The following is a 17,078-nucleotide window of genomic DNA, read 5'->3' on the forward strand; positions in this document are numbered from 1 at the left end:
GTAACATGAATATCTGGGCTTTGAAAATTTTGCGAAAGATAGAAACACGCTATGGTTTGCTGCCTTCTCCAGACAAAACTGAAGGAAGATAACCCAAACATTTTTCTGTTCAACAATGTAACAAAACATTCCCTTTCTTCCCATGTGATTTTGAATTGAGGGGCAACCTGAATGAAAGGCAGAAGTATAAAAGACAAAATAATACTACTGTAAGGTCTTTCTATTTATCCTAACTATACTAACATTCTGGGCCAGGGGTGCTGACAAGGTGTGAAAAATTACTAAGAGTAAAAAGAGTATCTAGTGAAATTCTGGCTGCATGAAATAATCCAAAATGACAAAAAGTTTAACTTAAAAACTTTTGAGATCAAACATAGAAGTGAAGGAAACAGTCTAGCTTAGAGAATTCAAACTCAAGAAATGATGAGAGAAAACCAAAAGAGTTGATAACTGAGATTAAGTAGGAGCAAGGTTCTAAAAGGAGGTAGGGAAAGATATCTTGGAGAAAAACCTAATCAATCATTATCAAAAGACAGTTGCCAGAAAGACAATAACTAAACAGAAATAGCTATGTGATTGCTTGCCTGGAAAAGTTTTAATTTTTGACACCCAAGCAGAATATACTGACACCCAACACAGCATCTGGCACAAAGTGTACAACAAAAAAAATATTTGTTGACTATGAATGACTGAGTACTCTACAGGATAATACCTAACTTCTCCAGAGACCTAAGGGATCAATGTACTAATCATTATCAAGCCAGAATTCCTGAGGTTTAGGTCTTGAAGTGAGTGGGAAAGAAAGAAAAAAGGGTTATTACATAACAAGAAATATAAGGAAGGGGTTATGAAACAGTTGTGTAATACATGGTCCATTATAAAACTGAATGGCCTTTACACCCATGGATTAAATTTCTTACAAATATCTTCTAGGAAAATGTTTACCTCACCGAAGAAATAGTAGGCTGAAACAAAGCAAAACAAAAGAAAGTCTTTTTTTTTTTTGGACCATCAGAAAGCATGATTGAGGTAGTATTCTATTTTAGTATTCAATCCCTAGTAATTATCTTTCTTTATATGGTTTCTGATCTTTTATATATTTATTCCATACGTATATATTCATTTTTATTACAAAACAATTCTTTTTTGAAATAGGCAACTATAAATTTAAAAAATAACAAAACAATCAGCACCTATATCTGCTTCCAGTATACAGTGGAATGATGGATAGATGAAAGGAAGAAGGAAGAAAAAGAGGAAGAAAAAAAGGTTGGTTTTGTTAAGTAAAGAGAATATAAATTAGGTAAACTGAGTTAAATTTAATGGTTTTCCTGAATAGCTATCCATAAGTAAACTGAAAGTTGGCTATAGTTAGAAAATGCATAAATCATTACAGCTACCTCGTGTTAGATCTGGTTACTTTGGCATTCTCAGTATTCATGGACAGTGCCTTCCACTGTGCAGTTTTGGCCATTTCATCTGATATGTTAACAACTGAGGGATCAACACTGAAGAACAAATACACTTTCTGGTTAGTATTCAGTACTTGCAAAAGCATTAATATTGTCATTCCTATTATCTATATCATATTTGCTTTCATCAACTTAAAATTGAGAAAACTCTTTGTCATGCACTTAAACCGAGATCTAGCAAGATAGCAGTATTTTGGAGTTCTATTATAAAGGTCTCAAGGGGAATTGCATTTTTCTTTATAATCAAAACTAGCAATGAGACTAATTAAATTGGCAATGATGCCCAAAGGTGATTATCTTGGCTATAAGTATACTATTGAAATAACATAAAGGAATATATTAATGTGCTTATAAATATAAAAAGTGATACAGCCTCAAGTCAGTTAGAAAACTTTTATAATCTGCGCGAATTTCAATTGCAGCAAACAACTATCCAAAGTATGTAAAGAAAAATTACAATCAGGATTAAAAAAATTTTTTTCATAGCTTTTAAAAATCATTAAAAAGAATTCTGGGAAATGGGACACTTTAAAATTAGAAATTAAAATACTTCAACAGATAACACACAAAAAAGGTTTATAAGTACTGCTTTTAGCTGGTATTACCATATCAGTAATATTTTTAGTATGAAGGTGTTACTATATAAAATTTATCAAAATCCAAATACTGTCCTTTCATTATAAGAAACAAATGTAACCATTCCATGTCTCTGTGAAATATTGCAAAAATTACCTCAAGACCCCAAATCCAATAATGAAGATATCCATAATAATTTTGGGTTCAAGGTTGTCAGTTTGGAGTAACATGAAAGTACTAGGAAGTTAACAGGAATATATTTGCAAGTCCTTTTTCTTCACCAAAAGGAAAACATTTCATGTAAACAAGCGACAAATACAAATGTCAAATGAGATGTTAAATTAACAATGTGCTGGCAGCCAGGTTATGACTAAAGAGCAGTCATCTGTTCACACTTTAAATCTGCATGTCGTTTATGATGTAAGACTGCAGTAAAGAGTGACGTGGCCACTGGAGACTCTCTAGGAATGGCTGCTTCACCAAGTGAAGTTTTTAAAAGTGCACAAATTTGAACACCCAAATTCACCATGGCAGAGCCATCCAACTTGAAACCCTGTCTACCCCAAGAAAACGTTTTTTTGCTCAGTTGCCAACTTCAAATAACTGAAGAGAGAAGTTCTTGAAGCACTTTCTAGCTTCTAAATGATCTTCTCTAAGCAAGAACTTTCCCGTTATAGAAATTGAGACCTTTTTTGAAGAAAGTATACATTTTGTTTTTCCCCAAAATAAAACTAGATGGGAAAAATTTTGTCTACATTAAATAAATTATTTTCATATTTTATAGGACTTTACAGTTTCCAGATGCTTTCATATGTTATCTCACTCCATTTTCATGGCAAGTAATCCAAAGCTACTTAAGATTTAAAATTCTGGCAAATAAACAGGTCAGCCAGTTCCTGGCATTCTGGATGTTCAAGTTTTAATCCAAATGACATTAATCATGGTTCACGTCATCATTTAAAAGACAAAAGTAAATATATATATACCCATTCTTTTTGTTAAATATTAGACAGTGTAAGCATGGACTCCATTTAAATTTGTCAAGATCCAAGTGTAATCACAGTGAGGAAGAGATAATGCAGGACCTGAAGAAATTAAGTGGCAAACAACCTCAGCAAACTGGTGAGTCACCAGTAACTATCACGGCAGTTCCTATACTCTTTTTTTTTTAAATTTTTATTTATTTATTTATCTATTTATTTATGGCTGTGTTGGGTCTTCGTTTCTGTGCGAGGGCTTTCTCTAGTTGCGGCGAGCGGGGGCCACTCTTCATCGCGGTGTGCGGGCCTCTCACTATTGTGGCCTCTCTTGTTGCGGAGCACAGGCTCCAGACGCGCAGGCTCAGCAACTGTGGCTCACAGGCCCAGTCGCTCCGCGGCATGTGGGGTCTTCCCAGACCAGGGCTCGAACCCGTGTCCCCTGCATTGGCAGGCAGATTCTCAACCACTGCGCCACCAGGGAAGCCCCCCTATACTCTTTTTAGCAACAAAGTCAATACATTAATTCATTTAAGAAACATTGACAGAATCTAGAGAAGCAGAGCACTCTATTTGGATATATCAAAACGTCTATACTTGACATTTAATTTTAGGTATATACAAATTTGAGGCAAAATCATGAAAGGTGACAAAGAATAATACCAATGATAAAGGTGACAAAGAATAATACCAATGATAAAAGTTAATAATACCAATGATAAAAAGTATTAGAGAAAAATTACTTGTGAATTCATTTATCAAAACTAATAAACATGTATAAGTCCAAATGTGCCCTTATAAAAACTATAAAGATAAGTTAAAAATGAAAAAAGGTTGAAGCAAGATAATTAAATATCAACAAACATTTTCCATTAACTGGTCAAGGAAGGAACCTATATATATTCTAAAACAGATCTTTCTTCTATAAATGGCCAGTCATAAATAGAATAAATGTGTAGAAGAATCAGATGTGTACATAAATAATAGAGGTTTTTAATCTACAAAAAAGCTTACATTTCCCAACCTCTATATTTAGTTCTTAGATTCAAATATAAATCGCCAAAATCATACGTGATAAACTATATATGAAACAATAATTTTTCCCTAGTATTAGCCCTCACTGCCAATGGTCAAATCACACCTTTGGAAACCGCAGGAGAGTTCTAGGGCCTCTAAACATAGTCACATTGTCACAGGTTATCAAAAAATGGATTACAAATGTTTTTTTTCCAGCATACACCAACCCCAGCCATAATGAAAGGCAGAACAAAAAAAAGCTGTACTACTGAGAGAATGGGAATATTCTACGACTGATTTTAAACGTCACTGAAACAGAAGGAGTGATGAACGACAAGACAATCTCTGCTTGCAATGGATGCCAAGGTCTCCTTCACTCCTTCGTGCAAGCGAGAAGGAGGATGAGCCAGTGACTTTCTTTTCCACCTGCAGAAGCCCTCCTTTAGCCCACATGTCAGATGCAGTATTTGTCATCTTTTAAAAAACAGGTAACATGACTTTAAAGAAACATTGCATGGCTTATTCATGCATCTGACATGTAAATGAAGCACATTTTAAAGGATGAAGCTGCATCTCACCTGTATTTTAGCGCCTTAACTGGAATCTGCAAGAGGCTTCCCCCTTCAAATGGAAGATGCACTGTATCTTCACCAGCCTGAAGCATTCTCTCAGCTTCCTTTAAAGCACATACATGAAGAGATTACTTTTCCCAGAATATTTCCAGGAGGACCAATTAATATATTAGTATCTTAAAGAATCAGAAAACCAAACTGACAATATTATTTAATCTGCCATGACTGAAAATTTTTCCATGAACACATACTTGTAGCACAAGATGAAAACAACCACTTGTAAAGATTAATTTTAAGAGGTTGTAACTTTCACCCCTATAAGTTAATAATCACTGATACTGTTTAAATATCAATTTAGCTACATAAATTTTATTATCAATTATTACACAGGCATACAATGAGCAACAAAATTTTGTGAAACCTCATAACTCTCATTAAAGTATAAGCAAAACCTCACTTGGATAAGGCAGGGTTTCTCAATCTCAGCGATACTGACATTTAGAGCCAAACAATTCTTTGTCTGGGAGGCAGTCCTGTGTATGCAGGATGTTCAGCAGGCCACTAGATGCCAGTAGCAGCCCCTTTTTGACCATCAGAAAGTCACCCCAGGTTGAGAACACCTTAGCTAAGAAACAGCCAAAATCATGACACAATTATAATGGGGAGGGTGGGCAGTACAGCAGAGACAGAAAGAGCATTCTCTCCTCTGTCTTACTGATAGAAATCCCAGTACTTGGGGGTGGCGATGCACCCAGTTTTAACAAAAATAATAAAAGATTAAAAAATAAAACCTAAACTAAATTTCCCAGCACTCCTTGTAACTCAGTGTGGTGTCAGTGGAAATTCCTGGATGCCATTCTGGATGGCAGGGTGGAGCTGCCCACGGTCTACCTCCTGCTGTCTCTGATGCTGACATGACAGCTCAAACTCAGCAGCCCTTCTGACCCATCAGGGGATTCTGAGGATGGAAAGTCTATGCCGAGCTGGGAGAAAAGCAGCAGAGTTCCAGATAACTTTGTGGAGCCATCACACCAGATCACTTACTTTCAAGATTCCTTCTATAGGAGAAAATAAGCTCTTGTGTTTAAGCCAGCTTTACTTTTGTTTTGTGATATGCAAATAACCTTATTCTCCCTGATATAGGAATAAGCAAGCAATTTTACCTAAGTATTTTATAAATAGATTATATCCTATTTGAAAAATCATCAAGTTCATAAACATTTACATACATATATAGCTTTGAAGGAAACAAAGCTCTTAAAAATTTTGCAGACTCAATCCAAATGTTTTAATTAGTGTCTAATTAAAAAGGCAAAATTTTTGTTGAAAAGTAAATACACAACCAGTAATTTTGCCATAAATCAGCACTGAAAAATCAATCGAAACCATGAAAAAATGCCAACAAGCCCTAAACGCATTTGTCTGCAAAACTTTAATAAATGTTTTTCCATAATAACTATGCAATATAAGTTATAAATTAATACATTTTAAATTATAAATTATGCTGATTTCCCTCAAAAATTAGAAAAAAACCCCAGCAATTTTGAGATCTATTTAAATAGGACCACAACTTTTAAAAATGCATATCTTCTTATCTTTGATTTTCAAACAATATTCTGAATGGGAAAATTAAGTGAGGCACTAAAATCAACAAAATCACCTATGCTACATACTCAAGTATTTATTTGTCCTTCTTACTAGGTTATAGTATTGAGCTGGTTATTTAAAAAAAATCAAATTCAGAAAAGAGTATTCATGTAAATCTCAATATACAAATCAACTAAGGGTACATAATATTGAATATAAAAACTAAAGTTTTACTATACTTTCTGTAAAAAGATATTTACTTAAAGTCCTTTTTGTCCTTACACTGGGTTGGTCAAAAAGTTCATTTCTGTAAGATGTAACGGAAAAACCCAAACAAACTTTTTGGCCAACCCAAAATATGCCAGATTATTAAAATGCTGTTAAAATTAAAATGTATGCTAAAATGTACTTATGTACATTTAAGGTTATATTAGATGAGAGACTATGATGTAGAATTATTTTGTGTTACCTATGTTTTAATACTGGTAAATTCTTCTGTTGATTTAGTATACACATGATATGTAATTTTTTTTTTAAGTATTTTTGTGCAAGGGCTAAAGGCAAGTTGGTAAAATGGGTAAGAGCCTGTGTTTAGGACAAACTACCTACTAACCTCTCTCTCTCTCTGTTTCCTCATTTGTAAATTGGGGATAATAAAAGTACCTACACTTTATAATAATAAGGTTCTTAGGAGGACTGAAGGAGTTGATTCCATCAAAGTGACTATAATAGTGCTTGCTACTTGGTACAAAATATTAAACAATAAGTGAATAGTGTATATTTAAAATTCTTTTTTTACCTCTTTCTCTTTTTTCTTTTTGTCGTCTTCTTTCTTTTTCTTACTTTCTGGCATGAGATCATCAAGCCAACTAAGCTCTCTCTTTGTGAAACACAGATCCATGAGTTTGCGTACAAAGACTAACGCAAGAACCTTTAAAAAGTGATGGAGAGAATATTAAGTAACATCTAAAAATATACAAATTATATCACTTGGAGAAAAAGTATTTATTAAATCGTAAATTGAAAAGTACTTCACATATTTTATTTTAAAATGATTTCATACACTATCTTATTCCAAAGAAACTGAGTCACCTATTTATATTTTTCAACTTTCTGCTCAAAGACATAAAGGAAATGACATTTTTAGCCTTTTCCTATATAAATCCCTTGAACTCTGCATAAAACTATAAAGCAGATTAAGCATGATGAGTCTTCACAAACATGATTATTAATTTTTATGATGACTTTACATTATGTACATTATTTAAGTAGATATAATTTTTAAAAATCTCTTCAGCAATGCGTTAGAGAACCCATTTTCCAGCATTAGGTTTTAACTTTCAAATTATATTTGTGAAAAAGACACATTGTTCTTTAATTTGCTTTTCTTCAACTGCTGCTGAGGTTGAAGATGTTTTCAAATGTTCACTGGACATTTGGATTTCCTCTTTTTTTTTTTTTTTTTTTACTTTATTTAAAAAAAATTTTTATTTTATATTGGAGTATAGTTGATTCACAATGTTGTGTTAGTTTCAGGTGTACAGCAAAGTGATGCAGTTATACATATACATATATCTATATTCTTTTTCAGATTCTTCTCCCACAGAGGTTATTACAGAATATTGAGTAGAGTTCCCTGTGCTATACAATAGGTCCTTGTGGATTACCTTTTATATATACAATAGTAGTATGTATACGTTAATCCCAAACTCCTAATATATCCCTCCCCACCACCATTCCCCTTTGGTAACCATATGTTTGTTTTCTATGTCTGTGAGTCTGTTTCTGTTTTGTAAAGAAGTTCCTTTGTATCATTTTTTTTTAGATTCCACATATAAGTGATATCATATGATATTTGACTTTCTCTATCTGACTTACTTCACTTAGTATGATAATCTCTAGGTCCAACCATGTTGCTGCAAATGGCATTATTTCATTCTTTTTTATGGCTGAGTGACATTCCATTGTATATATAAATACCACATCATCTTTATCCATTCATCTGTTGATGGATATTTAGGTTGCTTCCATGTCTTGGCTATTATATAGTGCTGCAGTGAATACTGGGGTGCATGTATTTTTCGAATTATGGTTTTCTCTGGATACATGCCCAGGAGTGGGATTGCTGGATCATATGGTAGCAGCTCTATTTTTAGTTAGAACCTAAAGGAGGTTCTGAGGAACCTCCATACTATTCTCCATAGTGGCTGAACCAATTTACATTCCCACCAACACTGTAGGCGGGTTCCCTTTTCTCCACACCCTCTCCAGCATTTACTGTTTGGAGACTTTTTGATGATGGCCATTCTGACCAGTGTGAGGTGATACCTCACTGTAGTTCTGATTTGCATTTCTCTAATAATTAGCGATGTTGAGCAGCTTTTCATGTGCTTTATGGCCATCTGTATGTCTTCTCTGGAGAAATGTCTATTTAGATGTTCTGGGTTGTTTGTTTTTTTGATATTGAGCTGCATGAGCTGTTTTTGTACTTTGGAGATTAATCCCTGTCAGTCACATAGTTCGCAAATATTTTCTCCCATTCTGTGGGCTGTCTTTTCATTTTGTTTATGCTTTCCTTTGCTGTTAAAAACTCATAAGTTTGATTAGGTCCCATTTGTTTATTTTTGCTTTTATTTTCATTACTCTAGGAGGTGGATCCAAATAGACATTGCTGCGATTTATGTCAGTGTTCTAACTATGTTTTCCATCTTCTGTTTTCACTATTTCCTGTCTTTTGCCTGTTTTTTCAATTGACTGCTGTTCATGAACTCCTAAAAGTTCTGGGTGGTTTGGACAGAAACACTTTATCTGTCTTATATGTTACAAATATTTTCTCCCAGTTCACAATCTGATTTTAATAAGGACATACAAAACAATTATCATGTGGTCAAATATATCATCTTTCTTTTACTGTTGGATTTCTCTACCTTCTTTGAAAAATTACCTTCAATCACTGGATTATACAAATAATCTTCAAGATTTTCTACTACAATTCATTTTAACATTTAAATCCTGAATTGATTTATTATTTCTTTCTGAATATGATATAAGATAGCAACTTTATTTAGCTCCCAGTATGCAGTCAAATCTTCTAACACTATATACTAAATTTTCCCATTTAAATGAATTACCGCCTTTAATGAAATAATCCGCTTATGTTATTCGGGTGGTAAATTCTCATATATTCTTACAAATTTCTGGACTCATTAGTCTGTTTTTCTGATCTATTTGTCAATTCCTATGCCAATTTCATACTGTATTAGCTATGCTGACTTGACAGCAATTTGTAAATATTCAGTTATCAAAACACTATGGTATCAGCACAGGAACAGCGAAGCCCCTCACCCCCGGACCCAGCCAGGAATTCTGAATTATAATTATCTTTGTTTTGTTATTCTCTGGTATTTATTATATCTTTATCTTTTCATTAATATACAATTTAAATATAGTAAATAAAAAAATATCAGGTGTAGAGTTTAATGCTTTTGAAAAATACATGTACTCTTATAAAGCACACCCCAGTAAGACACAGAGTATGTCTACCATCCATGTTGTTGTGGCTCTGGTATCTATTTTTCTCTATAAACTTTAAAATTACCCAGTTCACACTGATACCAACCCCACCCCCACACAAACACACATGCAAATAAAACCAGTAGGCTTCATACTTGGAAGTGACATTTTTATAATACTAAGTATGCAAAACAAAGAACATGGTATATATTTCTATCTGTTCAGGTCTTAATTTTATGTCCTTCAATATTGTTAAGGGTTGACTTGTGTCTCCCATGAAAATATTTAAGTCCCAGCCCCTAATACCTCATAATATGACTTTATTTGGAAGCAGGTTCTGGAGGGAGCAGGGCCCTGTCCAAACCTTGATTTCTGACTTCTGGCCTCCAGAACTGTGGCACAAATTTCTGTTGCTTTAAGCCAACGAGTTTGTGATACTTTGTTATAGCAGCCCTAAGAAACTAATACAAATATTATTATAAAGTTTTTTTTCTTTAAGTAGGTTTTTCCTTTTAAATTTATTAACTATTTTATAGTGTTTGGCCACTATTGTGAATAAAATTTTTTTCATTTCAATTTTTAGCATTATTACTAAGATAGAGCCTGCATACTAATTTTCATGTTTTCTTGTATCCAGCCACCCTAACAAAATTCTAATTAATTCTATTAGAGATTTTAGTCTTTTTTGAGTCATTTGGGTTAATAGGTATACAATCACATTACCAACAAATAATGTTATCTTCTCTTTATACCAATTATTATATTACTCTTATCTCACATCACAGTTAGAACTTTCAATTCATATCAAATAACAGTAGTAAATAGTGGGCTTTTTCCTCTGCATCAGGGGTAGGCAAACCACAAGCCCCTGGGATAAATCCTTTCCACCACCTGTTTTGTATGGCTTGTGAGCTAAGACTAGCTTTTACAGATGAACATTTAGAACTGATTTGATGAGAGGAACAGTAAACTTTTAACTCCAATTAAGTGAAATATTGTCCCAAGTGAAAAATTTCCATTCTTCTCATTAGCAGTCTTTCATTAAAAAAAAAAAACTAAAACCGTACAATTATTTTGAATTTTATCAATAAAAAATTGTGGAAACTTCTCTCGTTATATAAGTGTCTGTATAATATTCTAGTGGCCTACAAAGCCGAAAATATTTACTATCTGACCCTTTACATAAAAAAGTTTATTGACCTCTACTCTAGATGTTCATATTTACTGCTATAGATTCATGTACTGTTTTCTTAAAACCCCTCAAATCTCTTCCATAGCTGTGGTTATTATGTATCTTTTCTCTTTCTTAATCTTGTATATTTTGCTCTCTCATGTTCTTCTTTACTAATGAGTTCATCCATTATTGATCTTTACAAATAAAAAACTTGGTTGCATTTATTTTAAGTCTTCTTGAAAAAATAAGGGCAACGAAGGGTACACATTTTCCTACGAGTATAACTTTAGCTCTATCTCATAGATAAAAAGTTATTCATTTCAGTATCTCCACAATGGTTTTTTTAACTCAGTTTTCCACCCAGGGCTTATTTCAGAATTTAATTTCTAAATACTGAATATTTTTTAGTGACTTTTCACTATTCATTTGTAATTTAATTTATTTGTGATCAGGGAATATTAACTGCATAATTTTCTCAACTTTTTAATTTTTAAAGATTTTCTTTGTGGCCATGTACATAAAGCAACTTCTGCATAATATTTACAAAGGATGAATATTCCCTATTTGCAAAATGCAATTTTGAAATGTGATAATTTAATGATTAAATTATGAATAATTATTAAATTATATGATAATGTAATGAATTATTAATATCATCTATAATCTTTATTACTTTTTGACTTCTAGATCTATTAATTTCTGAAAAAGATGTATTGAAATAACCTATTAAAGAACCATGTTGCTCTGGTTGCTCTGGCTTTTAAGTTAGGCTATCATATTTGCTTCATAAACGTCCTAAACTCTGAAGTTGTTTAAAAATACAGAACAGTGTTCTATACCCAAGGACTAAAAATCAAAAACAAACCAAAATTAGAAAATGACAAGCAAATTCAATTTTGAAAACTATTGGTTTCATAGCTAGAAAGGGCTAATTCACATTTCAAAACACCTAAGGTGCTTAAAATCCTTTTCTGAAAGTCAATTATAAATATTAGTAAGATAAGTACTACCAAAACACACAAAAATGTTATTAATTACTGATGAAGTCTGAAAAAAAAAAATCTTACCATCATGGGAAAAACTACTGCAGCAGCCGAAGCTTTTATCACCCACAAGAGGATCAGACAGGTGAGCTGGACGACTGTGAAGACGTGGACCTTCCAGAGCGGCACGTAGCGGAGGTAAATCAGGTCGGGCTGGTGCTTAGCGGGCATTCCAAATAATTTTATACGGTCAAAAAACTGCATATCGAATGGAAAGCAAAACAAGAAAAAGTTTTCAACAAAAATTTCATTTCTGCTACTTAGGAAAAGAAACTGTATTCTACTTTAGAGTTTTGTGATTTAAACTCTAACTTCCCTGATATGCCGTGATAACACAGGAGAATGTTTCAGTTTGCAACATCTTGATCCAAGGAGGAAAAAAAAAAAATCAAGGCAACCACTTAAACAAATGTAATTCATTAATCAGAAAACTCAAGTCAAAATGTTTTAAATTGGGGAATTAAAATATTTCGATAAATTTATCTGCTATAATCAAATGCACAAGTCATTTAATCTCTCTGACCTTGTTTTCTAACATGTAAAATAAAAGAGTAACAATCTCCCAAGGTACTTTCTAAGTCTAACATTACCAATTTTATGAAAATAACCTGAGGTAACAATTACTAATTTTTCACCCAGTGAAAAGGAAACTATGAGCCAATTCCTTGGTCCTTTTGAGCTTTAATTTCCTCATTTATAAACCGGGAATAAGATCAGCCCTACATACCTCACAAAATTGTTGTAAAACAATCAACTGAGTTAATGAGATCATCTCTTGACCACCGGAGAGTAGATACTGGACTGTGTTGGAAAAAAAAAACGCTGGTGCGTCTGAGATACCCGGCAGCCAGAAGCCGGCAGCTCGGGACCACACGCTGCTCAAGGCCAGGACTGGGTGAGTGGTGCCAACCCTGCCTGAGCAGCTACACGTTCCACACTAAGGCTGGATTCACACAAATCCTAATTCATTCTATCAGCTTGTTTCCCAAGAAATACTATAAATAAGACAAAACAGTAGTGAAAACACTAGATTCTAGCCTTGGCTCCATTGCTTACTTAAAAACCTTCAGTAAGTCTATTTCTGTTTCATGATTTACAAAATTAGTATTTCTTCCTTTCGTATCCCAAAGTTGTTTTGAGGATCACAGAAAATCATCTGTATACTAGGCTCTATAAGCTGTACTGCACCATACAAATGGCAGGTATTACCATGGTTATAGAAGACTAATACCTACATTTTCTTTTTAAGCAACTGAAACTGCTGTTCTAACATGTCAGAAACAGCCCCTTTTCCCCCATTCCAATCCTTTTGATCCTCCCTCTTACTATACTAGTCTTCATTGATAGTTACCTTTCATTAGCTTCAATTAAAAATAGGTAAGGACATAACAGTTCATGATCTCACTCTCGGGGGAAAAAAAAAATGTGCAGTAAGCAATAATTACTTGGAAAATGTGGATTTGAAGTCACTAGTTAACCTGCCCCCAAAATATCAGAGGATAAATCACTACCATCACAAAAACAATCACTGCAAATATAAAATGTTTAAGTTTTTTTTACAAAGTTATTAAATGCTTAAGACTTGCCTGGATTCCTTTTAATGAGGAAACTCCCATGTAGAGGAAAACACCATATAGAACAGGCATTGGAATAAACTGTAAGTAAAATGACCACAGTTAGAACCCATGTTACCAGAACAATTTCACATAAAAAATACATAAAAACATAGTCAGTGCCTATGAGATAGAGTTAAAAGATCTTTCAGTGATGAGACTTTTCTATAACAAAGAAAAATGCCAGTAAACAATCACCACCTCCTTGAAGAATCATTCACCATCTACATGTTTCCCCCTAAGAAGGGACTGTGTTCTGTGGTTAAGAGCACAGGCACTACAATCAGACTACTTGGCTTAAAAACCCAGTTAACCTCTTCTTGAGCCTTAACCTCTCTGTTTTAGTTTCTGTATCAGATTGCCTTGAAGATGAAAAAACTTCAAACTCATAAAATACTCAGAAAAACACATGGTACATATCAATCACTCAAAAACTGTTAGCCATTATTATTACTATCACTACCACTACAGTGACTGCTATACAATACCATTTACTGAATACGTATAATAAATAAACACCATCCTGCAAAAAAAATGTCATTGTTACTTTGGCAGTTAGGGGGATCCCAAATTGCCTACCTAGTCCATGCCCAGGCATCCCACAGGAAAGCCAGCAACAGGCCCCATTCATTGATTCAAACACCACAATCAGCACTCACCCAAGGGAGAGACCTATAAGGAAAAAAGACCTAACAGCCAGAGGAGAATCACACTCGTTCTCTATTAAACAACCTCGTATGTCCTTAACTAAGGACCGTGGGAGAAAAGAAAACATGTCAAAAATCTAATCAATATCCTCAGGGAATCTCAAGAAAATATTTAATCCATAAAGCAACTTCAGAATGCTACGAATAATGAATAACCAATGAAAAAAAAAACCTCCCAGAAATTAAAGATACAATTATCAAAATAATTTAAAAGAATTTTGTAACAATGATTTTGATAAGACTAAAGAGATCAATAAAATGATAAGGAAAATGGAGGAAATTTTAACAGTGAGAGAGAGAGTAGAGAAGAGGAATGTAACAACATATCTGGAAAGTCTAGTATCTGTCTAATTGAAAGTGAAGAAATACCTAAGAGTAAATAGAGAAGAGGAAATAAACAACTGAAGAACATTCCCACAGTTAAAGGCACAAGTTTCTAGAGTAAAATGACCCACAGAGAGAGAAGCAAGGTGAATTAAAAGTCTCTATTTACCTAAATATCCTAGTGAAATTTCCAAACTCTAAGAGTAAAAAGGACATTTTGGTAGCTTCTAGAAAGGAAAAAGATGCTTCCGAAGACACAAAAACCAAATAGATATCAGACCTCTTACTAGAACCACTGATCTCTAGGCAACAATAACTTTAAGACTCAAAGAAAAATAAATTTGAACCTTGAAATGAATATCCATCTATCAATCATAGAGGGTAATTTTGAAACATGCAAGAACTCTGAAAGTTTACTAATTATGGTACCAGACATGAAAAAATTACTCAAGGAATTCCTTTAGCAATACAAAAAAGAAATACAAGAAAAAGTGGAACCTGTATATGTACTTTTTTTTAAGTAAGAGAAGTCAACAAATATTAAGAAAACTTCTCAGGTCTTGCGGCTTGGGCTATTATTCTGAAACAGCAGGAGTTTGGGGAAATAAGGGTTATTTCTGCCTCCACGCAGGCTGATCACACTGCCTAGTCCTCAGCGAATATTTATTTCATCATAATACTGATTACGTGTTCCCAGAGGGCTTACATTGCTATAATTTAACTTACAGAAAAAGCACAGAGTGTAAATGTTGGTAACCTTTACAATAATAATAAAACTAAAAACACAGCCAACCAAAAACAACTGATGAAAGGGAGAATGGGATGTTTGGGGTAAATCCTCATGAAAGACATAAACTAAGGTCAGAGGCTCTCAAGTTTTTGGTCTCAGGACCCCTTTATACTCCTAAAAAGTACTGAGGACCCTCCCCCCAAATACTTTTATGTGGATTCTATATATAGAGATATATATATATATAGACATAGATATAGATATATAAATAGTTAGGTATATAGGTATGTGGGAAATAGATAGATATTCACCATATTAGAAATTAAAATAAAATTTTTAAATAGTTTTTTTATTTTTTATTTTATTTATTTTTGGCTGCATTGGGTTGCTACATGCGAGCTTTCTCTAGTTGCAGAGGGCAGGGACTACTCTTTGTTGCAGCGCGCAGGCTTCTCATTGCAGTGGCTTCTCTTGTTGCAGAGCACGGGCTCTAGGCGCACGGGCTTCAGTAGTTGCAGCACGTGGACTCAGTAGTTGTGGCGCACAGGCTTAGTTGCTCCACAGTATGTGGGATCTTCCCAGAACAGGGATCGAACCCGTGTCCTCTGCATTGGCAGGCAGATTCTTAACCACTGCGCCAACAGGGAAGTCCCAATGGTTATTTTTAAACTCATTTTGAAATAATAATAAACCTATTACAAGTTAATATAAAAAACATATTTTTACTGGAAAACTATAATTTCCAAAGAACATAAGATTAAGTGAGAAGGATAGCGCTGTTCTGTATTTCTGTAAATCTCTTTAGTGGGTGGCTTAACAGAAGACAACTACACTCTCATATCTGCACCTGCATTAAATCTGCTACAATACATCGTTCTGGCCAAAGTCTATGAAGACAACCTGGCCTCAACACAGTCACATAACTGGGAAAGGGAGGCTCCTGCAGACCCCGGAGAGAGTGTCAGGGACTCCCAGAGGTCCTTGGACTAGACTTTAAGAATCACTGTCTTAGGCAAAGAGATTCAGTCTAAAGATAATAAAGTGAATAATAAAATTATAAAAGTATATAGATCTATAATGGTGTTAACTAACAAAATAACTTAAAAAACAAAGGAGTAAAAAGTTTACCTCTGGAGAGTTGCTTTTGGAAAGTGAGAGAAAATAGACTAACTTTTTATTTTAGAGTTTTCTTGATATTCTACTTGAATTTTTTTGCCTATATGCAGTTAATACTTAAAAATTTTTAGAACTACTTAAAAAATGTAAAGGGCAACCTTCATCAGGAGACGCAGCATCCCCATAAGACTGCACTACATATTTCTCCTCTTGTCCCAAGCACCTCTAACAATATACTCACCACTATGCAGTAATTGCCCATTTGCCTATCTGTTTCACCAAGTAGATTGCCAAGTTTTTCAAAGTAGACAATAATGTGTCCTATTTATTATTGTTGCCTCAGTACTTAATAGCACAGAAAGTACTCAACAAATATTTGGTCAATTAATTGGCTCCATGAAAGGAGGCCAAAGAATTCTAGTGTTAACTACAATTTTTCTAGTTAATATGTAACACACACACACATACACACTCCACGTTTGTACCCTAATTTATAAATAGTTTAGAACTTTTTACTTATTAATTTTCTTTACAACAAACATAACTGAAACATCAAAAGAAATGGAGTTGAGCTCTTCCATGATGAATAGAAAATTTAAGATTAGATACTTAGCTACGTTTGCTATGGTTATTGTTTTTTATTAAATCACTAGATTA

The 17,078-nt window shown here is 33.8% G+C and overlaps 1 protein-coding gene across 10 annotated transcripts in view; it reads right to left on the minus strand.

Annotated features, from left to right (window-relative positions):
• The window catches only part of SLC4A7 (solute carrier family 4 member 7), a 113,830-nt gene that overhangs the window by 4,705 nt on the left and 92,047 nt on the right, over positions 1-17,078 (minus strand). For 6 of the 10 annotated variants that reach the window (XM_082415105.1, XM_082415100.1, XM_082415104.1 and 3 more), the window contains 5 exons: positions 13,518-13,586; positions 11,956-12,129; positions 7,001-7,132; positions 4,621-4,718; positions 1,401-1,508 (listed from right to left, as the gene is read on the minus strand). In XM_082415105.1, the coding sequence (XP_082271231.1) occupies positions 1,401-1,508; positions 4,621-4,718; positions 7,001-7,132; positions 11,956-12,129; positions 13,518-13,586 (581 nt within the window). The other 4 variants (XM_082415102.1, XM_082415097.1, XM_082415101.1 and 1 more) reach the window with 2 other exon arrangements.

The sequence above is a fragment of the Balaenoptera physalus genome (genome assembly GCF_965194825.1).
Source record: "Balaenoptera physalus genome assembly, chromosome: 11".
NCBI classification, from domain to species: Eukaryota; Metazoa; Chordata; class Mammalia; order Artiodactyla; family Balaenopteridae; genus Balaenoptera; species Balaenoptera physalus.